The sequence below is a fragment of the Cydia amplana genome, chromosome 26, assembly GCF_948474715.1.
Source record: "Cydia amplana chromosome 26, ilCydAmpl1.1, whole genome shotgun sequence".
In the NCBI taxonomy this organism is placed as follows: Eukaryota; Metazoa; Arthropoda; class Insecta; order Lepidoptera; family Tortricidae; genus Cydia; species Cydia amplana.
In genome coordinates, this window is record NC_086094.1 from 7,812,811 (window position 1) to 7,833,198 (window position 20,388).

The window sequence follows — 20,388 nt, forward strand, 5'->3', positions numbered from 1 at the left end:
CTTGTTCAGAAACTATAATATGTTTTCATATTTGTCTCATATATTACGTCAACATATCAATAAAATAACTTCTAACTAAGTTATAAATAAAATAATATCAAAAACTAAAATTATTTTGATTAACTCAAGTGATTATCAACTCTATAAAATTAAAGTTTCATTTGAAAATAGCATCAATCATGCATCTATAGTAAGATTTCAGAACGTATAGGTAATACCAGGGAAAAAAAGTAGTTTATGGAGCTTACTAAACACAAGAATAGTTTAATCAAATAACTGAATCAACCTCATTCTTCAGTTTACTGGATCAAGTAATAATTAAAATAAATGATTAAATAACATAATATATTGATATTGAACTCTTTTAAATAAATTTCTACATGAAGCTCGTTTTTATCCAGTTTTTCAAGTAAAAAATAATAGAATACCTTATAAACGTCATAACTCATGTCACCTATATACATTTTGCGGGAATCTGCAATTCTGCATAACCTAATCTTAAAATATCGACCAAAACAATGTCGATTCACGTAGAAAATACATTACAAAAAACAAATAAAGAAGCTTTCGAGCAGCGTGCACACTACGTGCCGTGTAAAGTGGAAGAAGATGGTCCTGCTAATGTAGAGAAATATTTCGAGCCGTACGTCGTTGAAGAAGATGCAGGTGAGATTACGAACTATCGTTTATTAAATACATTAATTTCATGATCAAATAAGTAAATAAATCAGCAAAAGCTTCATTAGCGTTACTAAATAGTGGAAAACTGTCCTTAAAACAGTACACTTTTGCACAATAACATTCTAATTTGCTAAATTGGTTTTAATTGTAGAATTAACGGCGTCCTTCCGTGGGCACCCTCTAGACGGCACCAAGATGAGTTTCCCCGAGGGCTACAGAGCCGTTGTGGCCACTGAGGCCAAGAGACCGCTCTCGGAAGACGCTGATCGCAAATTTCATGTAAGTATTAGATATTATCAAAATTAACTAACAATGGACCATATTTGTCCATATTTTTTGTTTATTTTAGGCCAGCCTATCCCTCCACAAAAATCAAAGTTTAACCAAACATTCTCTTCTCACAAGTCAAAAGTCTACACCTCGATATTGGCAGAATTCACTTTGCTGAAATCAGCTAGGAGTAAAAGCCATTTAGAAAAAAAATACTAACAATTTCGTTCTGTATTTTCAGGTAGTAGGAGGCTTCAAAGATTTCGTATACTGGAATTGGGACAAGAAACCATCTAAGAATGACAACATGGTTAAAGCACTGGATTGGATAGACATTGCTGATGCGGTATGGTTAAACATAAGTTTTTTAACCTTTTAACCGCCTTAGACTGATGTTTAAGATATACAAAATCGGGCTCATTACACCATGGTCTGAGAAACAAGACAAAACTATGTGTAACTTTGTATCGTACCACTGGCGACACAAGCATGCTCGATGAAAAATTCTATGGCGGTTAACCTTTTGGATGCCAATGACCGATATATACGCACTGCAGGTCCAACGCCAAAGACGGATTAATCGGTCATAGACCACAGAGCAACATAGACTTAGGTGCATATGCATAAAGTTCAATTTCAGTTTTGACACTTCGGTGACGTGGCGTCTGAGTGACAGCTTTTGTGTTTCACACGGCGCCCAAAAGGTTAAAAGGTGAATTGCTCTGGGTAAACCGATTTCAATGTCACATATTGTTTTTATCTTCACGCAAAATAGGCGCCAGTCTTCCGAGTTGCGGGAACCTGCCTGTGCTACAATACAATAGGGTATTTGGCCACTAGTCAATCAATCAATCTTTGGGTAATATGGCTCCATCGATACTGTCGATGATTTCGCCAACGTCGAAGTGGATCCCTCGTGGGATCGAATTAATATTATTTGTAATAGATAAACTTCAGCCAGTGTACGGTATATAAAACTATAAAATTATGGCCTCTAGGGCTCTAGCCAGCCACGGTTAGAGGTAGAAATACCAAATGCTCGTAGAGCACGACGTTGTTCGGTTGTATTATGAGCTCTTGTAAGGCGATAGCTGGACTTTACAAGGGCCACCTGGGGCTACCTGGCGTTGACGCCAGAATGGCGATTAAACTCGTATCAAGATTAATTCTTCATTATCCGCACACTTCCATATTAGTTTACTGTATAATAAGCTATTAGTATTACACTTTAAACAACATTAATGGGCAAAAACAAAGAAATTAATCACGACCCGATGTGACCAAGATGGCGGTCGACAAGAAGCCCCTGGCCACTAGTCAAATCAGTTTCTTTATTCGAACTGTCAAAACGTTTTGCTATGGAATTTATATGAAACACTAGCATGTGACGTCACGATCAAATAACCTACTCTTTATAGTTATACAGGTTTTAATAGAAATTGTGTCTAAAAATAACTACTGTCTATGTTTCTTTATTAATCTTCTGGTGCTTTAATTCATGCATGGTGTAAAATATTATTTTATATACAGTCAAATACCTATAGAATCTTTGTATCTTTTTCAGATTCACGGAGATTGATCTCCAAATAGACATGCGGATAGTGAAAGATGTCTAGATGAAATTTGCTATATGGGGGTTTTCGGGGGCGAAAAATCGATCTAGCTACTACTTATCTCTGGGAAAACGCGCATTTGAGATTTATATGTCTCCCAGATATTAATTAATAAAACAATATGATAATAGTTTCAATATTTATTTCACACACATCTCTTTTTTAAACATCTGTAGGCACAAGTAGCGATACATCACTCAAACTTCAATGTGTAGGTAAAAGTAGGTATTTATATGAATTATTTACGATACAAGTGCGAATTACCTATTCGCACGTGTATCGTACCGTTTTACAGTACATGTGGTCCTTTAAATTTTCGACGTAGTAACGTAATGTGCTATTATAGCACAGGGTGTCGAAATGGAGCACCAGATGTACTGTACAAACTTTAAAGGTAATTAAATTATACACGAGTTGCCAAGTTTATTAAGTTTAAGAAAAAATAGTGTTTCGAATACCAGCTGACGTAGATGGTGCTGCACGGCTCCGTACATCGTCTGGTTGTCAAATATTGTCGTTTGACAATCTAGTTATCACAAAACACGGCGCTCAAGCGCCATCTGCTTCAGCTGTCAAACTCTTCCAGGCGTAATAGCAATAAAAACCAAAAACTTTTTGTTTCTTTGTGACTTGATTTATGATTTTAAGCCCCGTCTCCATATCGCGCGGCAAACCATCGAACATTGGCTCGCGCGGCAGCCGCGCGCAATGGATACCGGGCTGCCGCGCGAGCCAACTCGATGCGCCCGGTATCCATAGCGCGCGGCTGCCGCGCGAGCCAATGTTCTATGGTTTGCCGCGCGATATGGAGACGGGGCTTTAAGGAAATGACAAGTGTTTTTTTAGGGTTCCGTACCCAAAGGGTAAAAACGGGACCCTATTACTAAGACTCCTCTGTCCGTCCGTCTGTCTATCTGCCCACACAGTTGACATTTTCACAGATGATGTATTTCCGTTGCCGATATAACAAATACTAAAAAGTACGGAACCCTCGGTGGGCGAGTCCAACTCGCACTTGCCGGCTTCTTTTTTTAATTGGTAATAGATTATAAAAACATATAGTTTGTCAAAGGACTGTCTCATTTCAAACATAGACAGAGAATCATACTATCTTTATCTTACACTATTACTAGCACCCAAAAGAAAAGGATGAGTATAGTTTTTTTTTTGTTCTTATTTACTGACAAATTGGTTTGACCAACTATAGTGACGTAATGCTACCTTATGCCCCGGCTGCAGCTCACTTCGCTAGAACCATACGTGGCCAGCAAATATTACATTCAATGTAAAAAATGACGCTGAAATGTGACGTTATCTATGAAAAGGGGCCTTATTGTCGATGGCGCTTACGCCATTATTAACAATGCTCCGTAATAAATACAATGCCGCGCGACGCTGTGCGGCGTAAGCGCCATCGACAATAAGGTCCCTTTTCATAGATAATGCCCCAAGTTAAAATAAGTTTGTTGTTGATTTTATTTAAGTATTAAACGCATTTTAAGTACAAGCCATCGTGATTTTGCCAATTTAACCAGACTCCGGATTATAGGGGGCAAAATTTAACACATTCATTGCCACCCAGCCAAACAAGACATCCGCGCCAGGCCACAAACATTTCGTCATATAAAGCTGTAGTACGTAGTACCACGATCCCGACTATCGGGTCGTCCGGCCTGGGAACGAAATCATAAAATACCCGATAGGCGGGTTTTCGGTTACAATTGATTTTCTCGATGTTGTAGAACTCTCTGTTATTAATTTTTGACCCCTAAAATCCGAAGTTTGGATATAACATTAAGTTTCTCAAGGCATATATATTTTTTTAATAATTTAAGTATACTTTGTCCTGTGACTAACTTTAACTCAGCATGGATTGAAATCTCTTACCATCCCACTCCATCACATAGCTACATCTCGCTTTATTACAAAATTATAGGTACTTTGTCATAGGATACAGCGAAGTGAGCTACATTATGTTAGATACATGATTATTTCATATATTTCCTATAGTAATAAACTTTTGAGAAGAAATTTCAACACATCAATTTGACATATTGAACCACTATTATAAACATCGTATAATGCACACTAATATCATCGAGAATAACATCTTATCCCTCTCTTTTCCTTACTGTCGGAAAGAGACAATATTAGTGTGCAAAGACATAATCTTCTACCATCTGTACATATATTTTATGCAAACGCATATATTTAAGAATGGATTATCTTATATTTTTTATATAAAATTTAAAACGCACTGTACATAATATTTAATACACTTGAGAGTACTATGGATAGTTCGAGTAGATAAATTCTATTTTTTTATTCCGTAGACTAAAATGACATTTCATAGTATGAAATGACATTTTATGTTCATACTATGAAATGTCATTTTAGTCTACCGAATAAAAAAATAGACTTTAAGTGTATTTACATAATATTTTGTGACGTTGGCAAATACGTCACAATCATGTATAACATTACAGTTTTATATTTTACAAGAGGGCGTAATAAAACTTGTTATTCTCTCCCGAGGAAAACCTCTATTTACAAGCATTAGCATACAGTCAGCAGAAGTTGCTAAGCAGGCGAGGTGTTCATAATGATCTTGACACGACTTTTTTGTTAAGAGAACAAATTTAGAACACCTCGCCCGCTTAGCAACTTCTGCTGACTGTACAAAGCATCAAAAACATTGATTATTATAATTTGTACTTACAGAAATGTAAATTATGAAAAAATTCAATTTAGGAGCGAAACAACAAGTCGCAAGCCCTTTAACAATATACTCGAGTATATTCTCCCAATAACTGGTCATAGAGAAATATAAGTAAAAAACGAGTGGTAACTCCATATACATCAGTTTTCTTACCAAAACGCGAGTTATTTCGTAGTCGACATCTAGCGTCAAGTAGTGGAACTATCAGTACCGCTACTTGACACCAGATGTCACAAGTTGCGCTACTGGCGAAGAATGTACTACTAAAACAATTTACAACTAATATATTATAAGCAGAAGGAGTTGAAAATAGAGTTTCGGTTATAATATTAGCTACAGTGAAAGCATATAACTGGAAACCGCCTTTGGGAACATTACCGTTCAAATTCTCGAGCCAAATTAGCACACATACACAATTACGCCTACATTTAAATAAGACGATACGTTTACAGAGCCTGTCTCTATTACACTAACGTACACAGCTAAGTGTAGATGAAATGCATATAATGTCAATAACTACCAATCAGCGACATTAATCCGCTAATAACCTTCTTGCTGTACGTACTGGCCGCTGAGAGTTCGCGGTTCATATTTGATTAGAATATGACTTGGACAGGGATAGGTTTATGCCATACATTGAAGAACCAGTCAAATAATTCACGTATAATAATTTAATGCAGATTAAGAGATAACTAGTTAAAATATTGTTATGAAATTAAATGACAGACTAACTCAACATAATTAAATATTCATTGTTGTATAAATGTATTCCGCTATAATAAGTATTTTGTATATTTTATTATCAATCTGTATGGGAGTGCGAAGTCACGTTCAGAGCCCGTACCATGAGTCACTGACAGTGTCAAAACTGACATTTACGCTATCGAGAACGTAATTTACTTTCTATACATCTCGTTTGCACTAATATGCGAGTACGAGCGAGATGTATAGTCAATCAATTTTTGTGTATTATGGCTCCATCAGGGCTTGATGATTCCGCCAGTGTCGAGATTGGATAACACACGGCCAGTATGATAAAGATCGTCGGTGATGTATAGACGGTGTTCGGTAGAGTATCCATCCACCCTACAAACAAACACAAGCAATTCAACCTACGGACAACACAACTACTTCCAATTGTTAAAGACGTCACAAACCAGACAACGTTTATTGTATATATATATTATTAAGGTTATTATAACGTTTACTAGACCCATCACCTGTCAGAATACTCATAATTCACAGTTTGAACTCATTCTTAGTTAGGAATTTATTTAAAATACCACCAAATGTGGTATAAACTAGGGTTAGCAGGAAGTTAATATTTATAGGACGGCTTATCTCACGTGGGAGAAAATCATATATTGGATGACGTATTAAGGAGCATTCCAAAAGTATATGGTTAGTGGTACCTTCGTCCAGTCCACACTCAGATGTATAGAAAGTGAATTACGTTCTCGACGGCGTTTCTGTCAGTGCCAAACTGATGGTAGCCGTACTGGTATAGTCTGTCCGTTTTTCTAAGATCAAGTACGCCATAGTAAATGTATGGCGAACTTGATCTTAGAAATCGGACAGGCTATACAGCCTGCAAAATTTACATGGGTACACGAATCAGGTCAAAAACATTTGAACAAGCGGAGTCACAATAAATCCCCACTTTCAGTTCCAATGGAAATATTTTATATGTATATAGCCGGTCAAGCAAGTTTGTCAGTAGAAAAAGGCGCATAATTACAATTTTGTATGGGACCATACCCGTTCGCGCGCTTACATTTTCTAAATTCGCCGCTCTTTTCTACTGACGGAAATGGCTTGAGAGAGAACCTACATATATGTGACAGTAGAGGGAGGGTGGATTCAAATGATCAACATTTTGAGATAATGTGTGTATTTGTTAAATTAATTCAGTGAAAGCGTGATAGAAAAAATGTATCTACATATAGGAGACCGGGTATGATTATCTCACGGGTTATCTCATGAATAGAACATTAGATATCTTGCCAGGCATCCACTCAATTTCATGTCTCTCTAATTGGACAGCTTTTTTCCATAGTTCTCTGCGAATAGCATCTTGTGGGAATCTGAATGGAAAGTAATGTAAAATGACAATACCAAATTTGATTATTAATTTGAAATAACTAGGTAGTTTTTTTATAGCTCCATCTCATGAAATAAAAAAGGAAAATACAAATCTGTAAGAAGGAATTTATTACTACATTTATAGTTACAGTGGAATCCGTTTATTATGACTCCGTTTATACTGACCAACCGCTTACTATGATGACGCAATTAGTGTGCGAAGTTTGGTTTTCATATGAAATTCTTTGTGACAAAGTCTGATAAGATGACTTCGCTTATAGTGATAAACCGCTTACTATGACCTATAAATACTATTTTTATGGAATTATGTCTGGTTATACTGACAGATTCGCTGGTTTTCGTGGCCGGCCCCACATCTTTCCCTGCGAGGACGTCTGTGGCGTTTAAATTGTTTTAGTTTTTACTCTCGGTGAAAGTTGATAATTGGTATAAGATTAATAAAACTCATCTCTCACAAAATAGTTTGAGATTAATTTGGAAAAAATAAAATAAAAAGTTTATCAACTATGCTTTATATGACATCCGCTTAGTATGACATGTTTGTTACTTCCAGCTTCCCTTCAATGTCATTATAAGCGGATTCTACTGTATATAGAAAATACCTAAACCAAACATAAGTTAATAAAATAGTCTACTTCATTTGGCATAAAACCATCCCTATTATCCTCGCAATTTAAAAAGTCGTATGTTATGAAAGTCGTATGCAGTTGTTACGTTTTAGCTTAGCACGGTAGTATTGAAAAAATGTCGTCATGTTTATTCCAAATTTTACTGAAGTTATCTGTTTACTACAAGTAAAAAGTGATTCCACTGTCCTTGATATGAACTAAAACAACTTCTGCACCACTTCACGACACATGAAGACATTTTTAATTACAAAAAAACGTAGTTTTTATAAACCAATTTAGCCATCCGTCACTGACTGTCATCTCGGCCAACTGAAGTTGCCAATCGAACAGTCTGTAAGCACCGTCTACAATCGAATAGTTTACGTTGGGTCATAATTGAGCGGACAGAATACTTCCATGGTTTATATGCGTTCACTGATTAGCTAAAAATTGTCGAGCATTAGAGTTTTTGTTTGCCGCGACATCTATTGTCAACTAGCAGTACTGATAATGTCCGCTACTTGACGCTAGATGTCGACTACGAAATAACTCGCGTTTTGGCAAGAAAACTGACGTATGGAGTTACCACTCTTTCTTTACTTATATTTCTCTATGCTCTGATTTAAACCCGATTATCTTCCGGATTGACTCTGTTTTTCATCCTCACCACACCGACAGTCCTCATTTATAGAGTCCAGAGACATGAGGCTCTCCTGCGAGGTCCGCAGACAGGACCTACATCTTGAGTCAACCGAGGCCCCGCTTTGAGAGTTTGCATCTTCAGAAACGGACTCCAAAGACCTCAAACTTTCAACCGAAGTAAGCTTGTATGATCGTCTGAACTCTGCTATCTCATCTTCACTCATGTTTAAAGCCAGCAATGAGTCTCGAGCTATCTTCCCTAGAGACGACACCTTTTTCTTCCTCTTAAACAATATAGAGTCCATTTTGGTTAACGGTGAAGGCTTGTTCAAACTCTCCGGCAAAGATTTGGGACTTGAACCGCTTCGCGATCGTAATTTCGATCTCCTTTCTGGTATATCCCTCGGTGTTGTTACTTCGGGCACTTTGAAGACGATGGTTTTCTTCTGACTTTCCTCGCACTGCGAGATGTCCTCAGCCGAGTTAGCTTTCTTTAGCTTCGCTCTCTCCGGGACGACCGGTGATGTCTTTAAATCTTTGAACACTTCTGGCTCTATTGCATCTACAACCAGTTCTGGTGATAGATCTAGAAGTTGCTGTTTAATTTCAGCATCTCTTAATTCTTGTGCTAAGCTAGGTTCAGCTTCAGACTTCGTATCCTTAGGATTTTCATAAATAAGGTAAGATAATGCATCTTTACCCAAGTCAACGCTTTCCAAATCTTTTCCTTTCTCACCTTCCAAAGTGACGCCGCTGTCGCTCGAAGTGTTTTTATCATCAATAAACTTGATATCGTCAATGTAATCCAACTGCGCGTTTTCTATCGTCTCGTCGCACGTTTCCTCTATAGTAGCTATAGGCGCTAAATCTACCCTCTCCTCTATTTTATGTTCATTGTCTAACGTCACTTCCCAAACAGTGTTCACAATCGGTTGGTTGTTAACCTGTTTCCCCGTTAATTCAAAAGCTAGAGCTTTAGTCATAGTGGAAGTCAATGTGTTTTCAGGGCTTATATTTTCTTTGATGTTCCGGATAACCTTGCTGGGGAGTTTGTCAACCGGTTGTCCGGTTTCCGGACTCTGCTTGTCCGGAGTATTCTCAGAGCCGGACGCTTTCAAGACCGCAGCGAAGGACCTAGGTCTGACCGGGTCTTTATCTTCTTTTTCCTCCCCGTTCTTGTTGCTGTCTCGCTTACTCGTATCATAGTTTTTATTTAAGTCGTTGGGTTTACTGAGATCTACTATATCACACGCTCTCGCCACGTCTTTGTTCCCGTTGGCGCTAGCGTCACTTAAGCTTAAACCTAAACATTTTTGTACTAAATTGTCATCGGTGGTTTTTTCGGTAACTCTATCTATATCCGGCTCGCTCGCCTCCGAGTTGCCTTGCTGTGACTGTGACAGTGACTGGAACTCGCTCAGCGTGTTGTCTGTGTCCGTCGACGGCGTTTTGCTATCGAGTTTCTTCGAGAAAGACTCATCGACGAAAGAAACTTGGACTCTCTCCGACAGAGTCGAATCTGTGGCTTCCGACAGACTTTCCACATCTTCCCTCTCTTCTGTCTTCTCTGTGGCGCTGCCCCAGGACCAGAAGGAACTGGTGACAGAAGAATCCTTTCTAGGAGGAGTATTTGAAGCGGATTTCTTGTCGTCTTCAGAGTTTCTAGAGAATATACTGGCGGGGTGTTGGAAGAGGCTTAGTAATTTTTCTAAATGGCCGGGCATTTTGGATTCCCTCTCCGGTTCCGACCTCGGGATATGGAAGCTGGCTGAAGGCGCGACCCACGATATTTTCCTCATCCTGTCCAAACCTTTCGTTTTCAGCGCGGGCACATCGAGCAAACTAGAAGTTCTTTTAGGAGAGCAGGTAAGAGTCGCATGTGCTTGGAAACCGTCTTTCTTCACAGTTTCCTTTAAACTCGAATTGTTTGTTAAAGTGCCTTCGTTGGATGAGTTGTCTTCTTTATTCTCTGTTGGATTTTGCAAGGAATACTCTATACCGGAATCTGCTGAAGTCACCATAACTTTTTCCTGTCTGGACTCCAAGGAGCTCACGCTCGCCTCCAAGCTAGAGAGAGACCCATGTATCTTCTTGTTTTTTCCAAATATTATCGGAGACACACTCTCGTTGGAGCTGACAGACATGTTCAGGTAGTTCCCGCTGTTGACCGGGGTGACTTCACTAGTGGATTCTATACTGCTCTCGGTAGACAACACCACATCAGTTTTTCTTCTATCCAGTTCAGAATCCGATTCAACGGATTCTTGAATAATTATAGGTTTGGTCGGCTCTATAGCGTTCAGACTCTCCATGGAGCTTCCGGATATTTCCAGCGAGGAACTGCTGTCGCAGAACGGGCTGCCCAGCCTTTTGTTCATGAGCCTGGACACTTCTAGATCGGGGCTGTCCAGGCTCGATTCGCTTTTGTTTTTCTTAAGAACTACATTATCTCGATTAATAACAGGTACATCGAAGGTATCTAATTTGCTATCTATATTTATATCAGTTTGCGTGCAATCGCTCACTTTAACAGGTTTAACGGTTTTGGTTCTGTCTCGCATCTCCTCGATAAGGTTGCCGAGATCCTCCGTGATCGCTACTATCTGTTTCATAGCGACGTCGTCTCGTTTCTCGACCACTACATCTCCTTCCTCCTTAGCTTTGGGCGTATCTACCGTCTCCTTCACAGTAACGGACACCTGCCCATCTATCATCTCACCCGCACTCACAGCTTTGCTATTTTTAACTAATTTCGTCTCGGTTTTAGTAATTTTATCACCTACTACATTAACGGCCTCCTCGTGGGCCAGCGTCTCCGTCCTATCTTGGAAAACGTCATCCAACTCTACATCACTAACCGTATCACTATTTACACTATTAACAACAGTTTCATCACTATTTTTATCACTTGTCTTTTCACCACCATCTTTCACACTAGTGTCTTTGACAATGATGACAGTGTCACTAAGTTTGTCATCGGTCACTTTAGTTTGATCATTGCAGGGTGTGGGGTGGCCACTGCTGGGCTTGTGCTTGGTGGCCATGGGCGTGGGCGGGGGCGAGGGGGGGTTGTACATGGTGTCCATGTTGCGCGTGACGGAGAACCGGGAGGACCGCAGGGTTGGCTGCTCCGGCGTGGCTGACTGTACTTGGATCTGTGGCGGCTCCGATACCTGCAAAACAAATTAACATTGGTTAGATTTTTTTTGTGAAAAACTATTGCGGGCTTACAGGTGACCCCAAAACGCTCACAAGATAATATGTACAAGATATAAAATTACCATACAAACAATAACAATGTCAACTTACCTAATAAATACATTCAAGAGTTGAATTATAAGAGGTATTACTGCAATGTTTTGCCGCCAGAGTGCAGCACTAGCGCCTATCGTAAACCATAGAGTAACTTATATTGTATACTGTGCCTTACCAACTAATGCACCGCTAATGGTCAACAACATAAGACTTTCCGGTCGGTGCTACATCTATTGTCAAGTAGCAGTACTGATAGTTCCGCTACTCCATAGAGAAATATAGTAAGATAAGAGTGCTCATTCCATACATCAGTTCGACTATTAATTTCAGTGTCTACATCTAGCATCGAGTAGCGGAACTATCAGTACTGTTACTTGACAATAGATGTAGCAGTGCAAGTAGCAGTACTGATAGTTCCGCTACTCGATGCTAGATGCTAATAGTCTTTTTGGTACTAAAACTGATGTATGGAGTGAGCAATCTATGTATTTTTTTCTCTATGGCTACTCGATGCTAGATGTCGACCATGAAAATAATAGTCTTTTTGGTGCCAAAACTGATGTATGGAGTGAGCACTCTCGTCTTACTATATTTTTCTATGACTTTTAGTCACAGACCAACCCCTATAGACAGAGCTTATAGGACGACTCGCGGTCATCACCCGTATGGTGCATAGGTCAAATATAATATCGCACGCGCGCCGCTCCGATCAGTAGCGACCAAGCTTACGACCTGTTAGCAGTGTGCACGTGTCTAAGAAAATAAATCGTAAACTATTGAATTCTTGAGGAAATCATGGGATATTGCAGCGTAATATGGTGTGGCAAGTCATCTTAGACTTCTACTTACAAAACAGATGGAATTACCTTCGACGGGAAAGTCAAATTCATTATTTCGTTGAAAATTGTTTCTTGTCCGCGGGGTTCATTTTATAGTGGTCAATAAACTCAGGGCGAAGTATGTCCGTCCCTTTTCGTCAACTTGAAAATGCAATGTGCTATCCCTTTCACATTACGACTAGGGATGCGACGATGATGGTTTCGTCAGTTGCGCGAACTTCGTGCCTTCGTTCGTACCGTATTGTACCATTTTAAGAAATATAAAACAAAACTGTGATTCTCTTTTACTTTTAATTGAATATAATAATGTAATTAATCTGTAGTTTTAATATAATGGTATGTATGGTATGCTTTTAGTAGTTAACCAAAACAAATAATTTATTTGTAAATATATAACGAGTGTTACCTGTACGACCTTGAACCTAGATGGCGTTGAGTACTGCGAGCGCAGCGCCACCGTGTCGGTCGGCGAGCGCTCGGGCGTTACCCGCGTCACCTGAAATATTTCAATAGGGATGACACATGTTTAATTTTATAACAAAATCTAGTAAAATAGATATACTTGGTCAACCAAATCTTGACAGTAGAAAACGGCGGCAAATTTGAAAAATGTAGGCGCGAAGGGATAGCGTCCCATAGAAAATTTGAATTTCGCGCCTTTTTTTACTGACAAGATTTGGTTGACCAGCTATAGCAAATGAGCAATTTATCGCAATATTGGGGATATTCAAAAAATATATGGAAATAATACAAAAATGCAGCACCTGAAAGTTTCAAAATTTAAGTTTTTTTTTTAACTTTCAAAGACGAAATTAGTAAGGATACTATTCGATTCTTCACATTTTTAACCAAAAAAATATTGTATAGCAACTATATATATAAACGCAATATTTCACCGACAAAAACGCAATTTTCTGGTTTTGTCCATACTACAAGATGGGCACCCAGAGACCTTGACGTCACGTTCCCTTATCGTTTTGTTTAGGGCGTTTCGCGAGTGAAGTGCGACTGTCCGCTTTTGACTACAATTTCTGACTTTTGTGTTACTTTAATGCAATGGGTCCCATATAGACATCTGATCCTAAAAACAAACCTGATTGATTGATACCATAAATTAAAATTTGTCATCTAGCCTATTGACTTAGGGTCGTTGCGCTCGTTTTATTTTATTTATTTTTATTTTATTTTATTTTTTTTTTTTTTTCTTCCCTATAACAAAAAATACTCGACAGTCGGGTTTTTTGCACTGAATGTACTAATTAATATAGTTAGATAAAGACGGATAGTTTATCTCGCGGCGAGATACTGTCACACCTAGGGTTACCAGACGTTAGGAATTTTGGCCGTTTGTCAGGAATGCGGCCGGAATACGAAAATGTCAGGAATTTTAGTGAATTAACAATATATATCTAAAAAGGTACATTATTCAAATGTACCTATCAAGCGTACATAGATATCGCATACGGCTAGACCCCCCGTCGCCCGCCGATACGAGTGGCAGGAAAATTTTTCGCAAATCAGCAATTTTGTTAGGAAATTCCAAAGGAGGATGGGCAGATTTGTATGGACATTGGCCTATGAACCAATAAGAATAAGCGATTGGAAAGGTTTTTTTATATACTCCATTTTTTTGTATGACGAGACTTGTCAAATATTTGTTTAAAAAAAAAATATGACACAAAAAATCATAAGAAAACCGGAAAACGAATAAAAAAATCTAACATATCGTGACACCAAATCATCCACAATAACAAAACCTAAGGAACTTAGTATTGAAAAAACTATACAGTCACGTTTAAACTCACACTAATTTTTGCGGTGATAACTTTTTTCACACAAAGATTTGGGACTATCTGCCATAGTAAAAGTATTAGAACTTAGAATAAGCTATCAACTTCAACATTTATTCAGCAAATAGGCCACAAGGGCACTTTTACACGTCAACATTGAATTTACATACAAGCAAAATCCAGTGACATATTGCTTGTCCTTATTGGTCATATAAGCCAATTAGCCCACCCTCCTTTGGATCTGGTAACCCTAGTCGCACCAATCATGCTAGCCCGGCTGGTGGTGTGTATCAGGGATGTTGCGAACATCCGCATCCGCATCCGCAACCGCGGAACTTCCGCATTATTTTCAACATCCGCATCTGCATCCGCATAAAATCGATGCGGAGCTTATGCGGATGCGGATGTCGAACAAGTCGGTACAGGAACGTCTTAGCGGCGGCGTAAGTGCTAAGTAATTTCGACATTACCTATAACGAAATCGTCTAGATCCAGAAAAATCGGCGAAGTTACTGTTTATTAAATATAACGCACCTATATTCTTGCTCAAATACTAAACGTTTCAAATACTAAAAATGTAATATTTGACGTTTTCTAAGTACCTAATCTTGACATCCGCATCCGCGGAAGTGAGCCTTTAAATATCCGCATCCGCATCCGCGGATGTCAAAAAATCTGCATCCGCAACATCCCTGGTGTGTATGTGTGCGTGTGTGTGTGTGTGTACTCACGGAGAAGCGTGAAGGGTGTTGCGCGGGGGTGGGGGACCCCGCGGGGGAGGGGGCGGGGGAGCGCAGCCGCGTGTCCCGCCCCTCGCGGCCAAGGCGCGGCTCTTCCGCCGCTAGGCTCTGGAACAACACACCTCCGTTACAGTTATAGTTTGTAGCTTTCTAGTAGACCCCGAAGGCTAATCCTATTGTCTATTGTTCAGTAAAACCGCACGTGCTACTTACCTGCAAAAAAGGGTCATAATAATTCTATTTGGCACCTGAGCGCGGGCTAGTCCGACGCTCAAAAAACCAGTGTAGGTGCGCTCTCCGATAACGCGCCTTTGTTACGCATCTCGATGACACATTTTAGACTGGTTCTGTAGTGTTCGACTCGCCGGCACTCAGTAACCGAAGTACCAATTTTTTATGCAGGTGGTTGTGGCACGTGACACGAGTGGTTTTTCTTAACAATAGACAATAGGATTAGCCTTCGGGGTCTATTAGAAAGCTACAAACTATATCGCCACGAAATGTGACGTTCCACGGAAAAACATACCTTATGGCACTTGGCGCTTACGTCGCATAGCACCGCATTGTATTGGAGCGGCGTTAATAATAGCGTAGACGCCAACCGCCATAAGGCACCTTTAGCCGTGGGACGTCACAAATAACTAATAAAACTACAAACTAAAAAAATGTCATAAGCGACGTCCCGTGGGTAAAGATACCTTATGGGTAATATGGAGTTATGCTTATCCTAGTAATCTCCACAATAAATAAGCCATAGACTACGAATCCTCTAGACTGAGTTTAGAGCAATTATTTCATGAAACCGATGCTGCCAAAAATACGGGGGTGCGGGGGAACGAGGTGAGCGAATCCCGTGCCGTGATTGGTCCGTTCAAAGACACGGACCAATCACGGCACGGGATTGACTCGAAGATGGAGTAAAACTACCGTATAAGTGGCAGAGGGGGTAGCGTTACTATGCTCAGTCTAGAGGATTCCTAGTCTATGAAATAAGCTAACGACAGCACAAAATATCAACCTAAGTTGCGTAGTTCCATAAATATTATTTTTTGAAAATAATGTTGTAGTATGAGCAACTTTACGACAGAGACATTTTAAGTTTAGAAACCTAAAAAACTACGAGTATGTTCCTCAAGTAATTCACATGGTTGACTACAATTAATAATACCTCAGACTCATGGGATTAAAAAAATGTTGCGACTTGTTCTGTACTACAAATAGAAACCTTTGATATCGATTGACTTATGTGTATACTGAACAATCTCTTAAAAATGAAGTTTTGTTTCATTTTCACGATTGACTGCTAGCCGACTGGTTGCGTTAGTCGCACCGTGTGGACAGGCTCTAAATGTACAGTATGACAGTTACCCGGTGTAGACAGTGCGTGTGGCAGGTGAGGCTGATCTTCCTGGTGACACGTCGCTCGGGGCTGGCTCGTTGCGTTAGTCGCTCCGTGTGGACAGGCTCTAAGTGTACAGTATGACAGTTATCCGGTGTAGACAGTGCGTGTGGCAGGTGAGGCTGATCTTCCTGGTGACACGTCGCTCGGGGCTGGCTCGTTGCGTTAGTCGCTCCGTGTGGACAGGCTCTAAGTGTACAGTATGACAGTTACCCGGTGTAGACAGTGCGTGTGACAGGTGAGGCTGATCTTCCGGGTGACACGTCGCTCGGGGCTGGCTCGTTGCGTTAGTCGCTCCGTGTGGACAGGCTCTAAGTGTACAGTATGACAGTTACCCGGTGTAGACAGTGCGTGTGGCAGGTGAGGCTGATCTTCCTGGTCACACGTCGCTCGGGGCTGACTAGTTGCGTTAGTCGCACCGTGTGGACAGGCTCTAAATGTACAGTATGACAGTTACCCGGTGTAGACAGTGCGTGTGGCAGGTGAGGCTGATCTTCCTGGTGACACGTCGCTCGGGGCTGGCTCGTTGCGTTAGTCGCTCCGTGTGGATAGGCTCTGTGTACAGTATGACAGTTACCCGGTGTAGACAGTGCGTGTGACAGGTGAGGCTGATCTTCCTGGTCACACGTCGCTCGGGGCTGGCTCGTTGCGTTAGTCGCTCCGTGTGGACAGGCTCTAAATGTACAGTATGACAGTTACCCGGTGTAGACAGTGCGTGTGGCAGGTGAGGCTGATCTTCCTGGTGACACGTCGCTCGGGGCTGGCTCGTTGCGTTAGTCGCTCCGTGTGGATAGGCTCTGTGTACAGTATGACAGTTACCCGGTGTAGACAGTGCGTGTGACAGGTGAGGCTGATCTTCCTGGTCACACGTCGCTCGGGGCTGGCTCGTTGCGTTAGTCGCTCCGTGTGGACAGGCTCTAAATGTACAGTATGACAGTTACCCGGTGTAGACAGTGCGTGTGGCAGGTGAGGCTGATCTTCCTGGTGACACGTCGCTCGGGGCTGGCTCGTTGCGTTAGTCGCTCCGTGTGGACAGGCTCTAAGTGTACAGTATGACAGTTACCCGGTGTAGACAGTGCGTGTGGCAGGTGAGGCTGATCTTCCTGGTCACACGTCGCTCGGGGCTGACTAGTTGCGTTAGTCGCTCCGTGTGGACAGGCTCTTAAGTGTACAGTATGACAGTTACCCGGTGTAGACAGTGCGTGTGGCAGGTGAGGCTGATCTTCCTGGTGACACGTCGCTCGGGGCTGGCTCGTTGCGTTAGTCGCTCCGTGTGGACAGGCTCTAAGTGTACAGTATGACAGTTACCCGGTGTAGACAGTGCGTGTGACAGGTGAGGCTGATCTTCCTGGTCACACGTCGCTCGGGGCTGGCTCGTTGCGTTAGTCGCTCCTTGTGGACAGGCTCTAAATGTACAGTATGACAGTTACCCGGTGTAGACAGTGCGTGTGGCAGGTGAGGCTGATCTTCCTGGTGACACGTCGCTCGGGGCTGGCTCGTTGCGTTAGTCGCTCCGTGTGGACAGGCTCTAAGTGTACAGTATGACAGTTACCCGGTGTAGACAGTGCGTGTGGCAGGTGAGGCTGATCTTCCTGGTCACACGTCGCTCGGGGCTGACTAGTTGCGTTAGTCGCTCCGTGTGGACAGGCTCTTAAGTGTACAGTATGACAGTTACCCGGTGTAGACAGTGCGTGTGGCAGGTGAGGCTGATCTTCCTGGTGACACGTCGCTCGGGGCTGGCTCGTTGCGTTAGTCGCTCCGTGTGGACAGGCTCTAAGTGTACAGTATGACAGTTACCCGGTGTAGACAGTGCGTGTGACAGGTGAGGCTGATCTTCCTGGTGACACGTCGCTCGGGGCTGGCTCGTTGCGTTAGTCGCTCCGTGTGGACAGGCTCTAAGTGTACAGTATGACAGTTACCCGGTGTAGACAGTGCGTGTGACAGGTGAGGCTGATCTTCCTGGTCACACGTCGCTCGGGGCTGGCGGCGGCGGGCTCGTTCCGCCGGCAGAGGGCGCGCACCTCGCGCGTTAGTCGCGCCACTGGATCCTCGCTCGGAGATGACGTCTCCTAAGATACATCATTCGATTTAAAAGGAAAGTATAGCTGCTGAAAAAGACGAGTCGGACTCGCGCACGAGGGGTTCCGTGCCATTACACAAAAAACGGCAAACGAATCACGTTTGTTGTATGAGAGCCACATTTAAATATTTATTTTACATTGTTTTTAGTATTTGTTGTTGTAGCGGCAACAGAAATACATCATCTGTGAAAATGTTTAACTGTCTAGCTACCACGGTTCATGAGTTACAGCCTGATCAAAGACAGACAGCTTATAATATGTTTGTATATATTTTGCTAAAGTTTATTTTTTTATTCGGTAGACTGAAATGACAGTTAATAGTATGGAATGACATTTCATGTTCATACTATTAACTGTCATTTCAGTCTACCGAATAAAAAAATAGACTTTGTTATATAGCTTTTTATGTTTGTTTTATATCATACCCAAAAAAAGGATAATATTAGTGCTAGAGCCCGGGAATACAGAATTTTCTACCGAGTGCGATTTACACGGACGAGAGAGAGACGAGGCCATATAGTGACACGAGGCTGACCATAAAAATGTATTAATATAATTTGATTAGTCTCATATATTAGTTCAGTATGTCGGGTGACTCACCACGGGGTCGTCCAGGTCGACCTGGGTCAGGGTGGTGTTGGTCTCCATGGCGGCGAGGATCGCCTGCAGCCCCTCCGCGCCCAGCCTGTTGTCGCGCAGGTCTATCCTCTGTAAAAAACATTGTATAATGCGTTAAAGGTAGTTTTTTTTATGATATCTGATGGTAAGCGATTACCGCCGCCCATGGACAGCCGCAACACCAGAGGGGATGTAAGAGCGTTGCCGGAGTTTGAGATGGGAGTATGCTCTATTCTTAAAGGTTTGCAGGGCGTATCGGTCCGGAAATACTGCAGACGACAGTTCATTCCATAGTTTAGCTGTGCGAGGCAGGAAGTTTCTGGAGTAACGCACAGTTAAGGACTACCAACCATCTAAGTATAAGACAGAAAACCAGCCAAGTGCGAGTTGGACTCGCGCACGAAGGGTTTCGTACGATTACGCAAAAAACGGCCCAAAAACACGTTTGTTGTATGGAATCCCCCGTTAAATATATATTTTTTGTATTTGTTGTTATAGCGGCAACAGGAATACATCATCTGTCTAGCTATCAGATTCATGAGATACAGCCTGGTGACAGACGGACAACAGCGGAGTCTTAGTAATAGGGTCCCGTTTTTACCCTTTGGGTACGGAACCCTAAAAAAGTTAATAAGGGTGTTTTGAAACTTGCGGTAAGGTCCGTTTTATAACCTACTATTTTGGACCGCACCGCTCGCAGTCCTCAGGGACGCTCCGGCTGTGAAATGAGCTCCCGCCGAGGTTTTCTCGAGGGTCTACAGTATGGGGTTCTTCAAGAAAGGAGTGTACAGGTTCTGTAGGGTATAGTGTACCTGCAGATGCGTGTCCTGCAGCAGCGCCTGCTGCAGCAGCGGCGCCGCGTCGGCCAGTATGCGCGCGCCCTGCAGCCCGAGCGACAGCAGCGCGCCGGCGCCCACCACGCGCACGCCCGCGCTGCCGATGGCGTTGCGAGCCACGTGCAGCACGCACAGGGACTTCTGTAGGGTATAGTGTACCTGCAGATGCGTGTCCTGCAGCAGCGCCTGCTGCA

At 41.8% G+C, this 20,388-nt stretch overlaps 2 protein-coding genes across 2 annotated transcripts in view; one reads left to right on the forward strand and one right to left on the reverse strand.

Moving 5' to 3' along the window:
- The first annotated feature begins 516 nt into the window (after nucleotides 1-516).
- LOC134660289 (ribonuclease H2 subunit C) lies at nucleotides 517-2,567 on the forward strand. The gene is made up of 4 exons (XM_063516041.1): nucleotides 517-666; nucleotides 833-960; nucleotides 1,193-1,297; nucleotides 2,516-2,567. The coding sequence occupies exons 1-4, from the start codon at nucleotides 519-521 to the stop codon at nucleotides 2,528-2,530; spliced, it is 396 nt and encodes a 131-aa protein (XP_063372111.1). The 5' UTR covers nucleotides 517-518; the 3' UTR covers nucleotides 2,531-2,567.
- A 6,054-nt stretch (nucleotides 2,568-8,621) lies between these two features.
- LOC134660209 (uncharacterized) overlaps nucleotides 8,622-20,388 on the reverse strand; it is a 64,342-nt gene continuing 52,575 nt past the window's right edge. The window contains exons 10-17 of the mRNA XM_063515934.1: nucleotides 19,341-19,448; nucleotides 18,565-18,725; nucleotides 17,846-18,065; nucleotides 17,359-17,574; nucleotides 17,117-17,317; nucleotides 15,252-15,368; nucleotides 13,137-13,226; nucleotides 8,622-11,809 (exon numbers count right to left, since the gene is read on the reverse strand). Coding sequence (XP_063372004.1) covers nucleotides 8,627-11,809; nucleotides 13,137-13,226; nucleotides 15,252-15,368; nucleotides 17,117-17,317; nucleotides 17,359-17,574; nucleotides 17,846-18,065; nucleotides 18,565-18,725; nucleotides 19,341-19,448 — 4,296 coding nt within the window. The 3' untranslated portion in view covers nucleotides 8,622-8,626. The remainder of the gene's footprint in view (nucleotides 11,810-13,136; nucleotides 13,227-15,251; nucleotides 15,369-17,116; nucleotides 17,318-17,358; nucleotides 17,575-17,845; nucleotides 18,066-18,564; nucleotides 18,726-19,340; nucleotides 19,449-20,388) is intronic.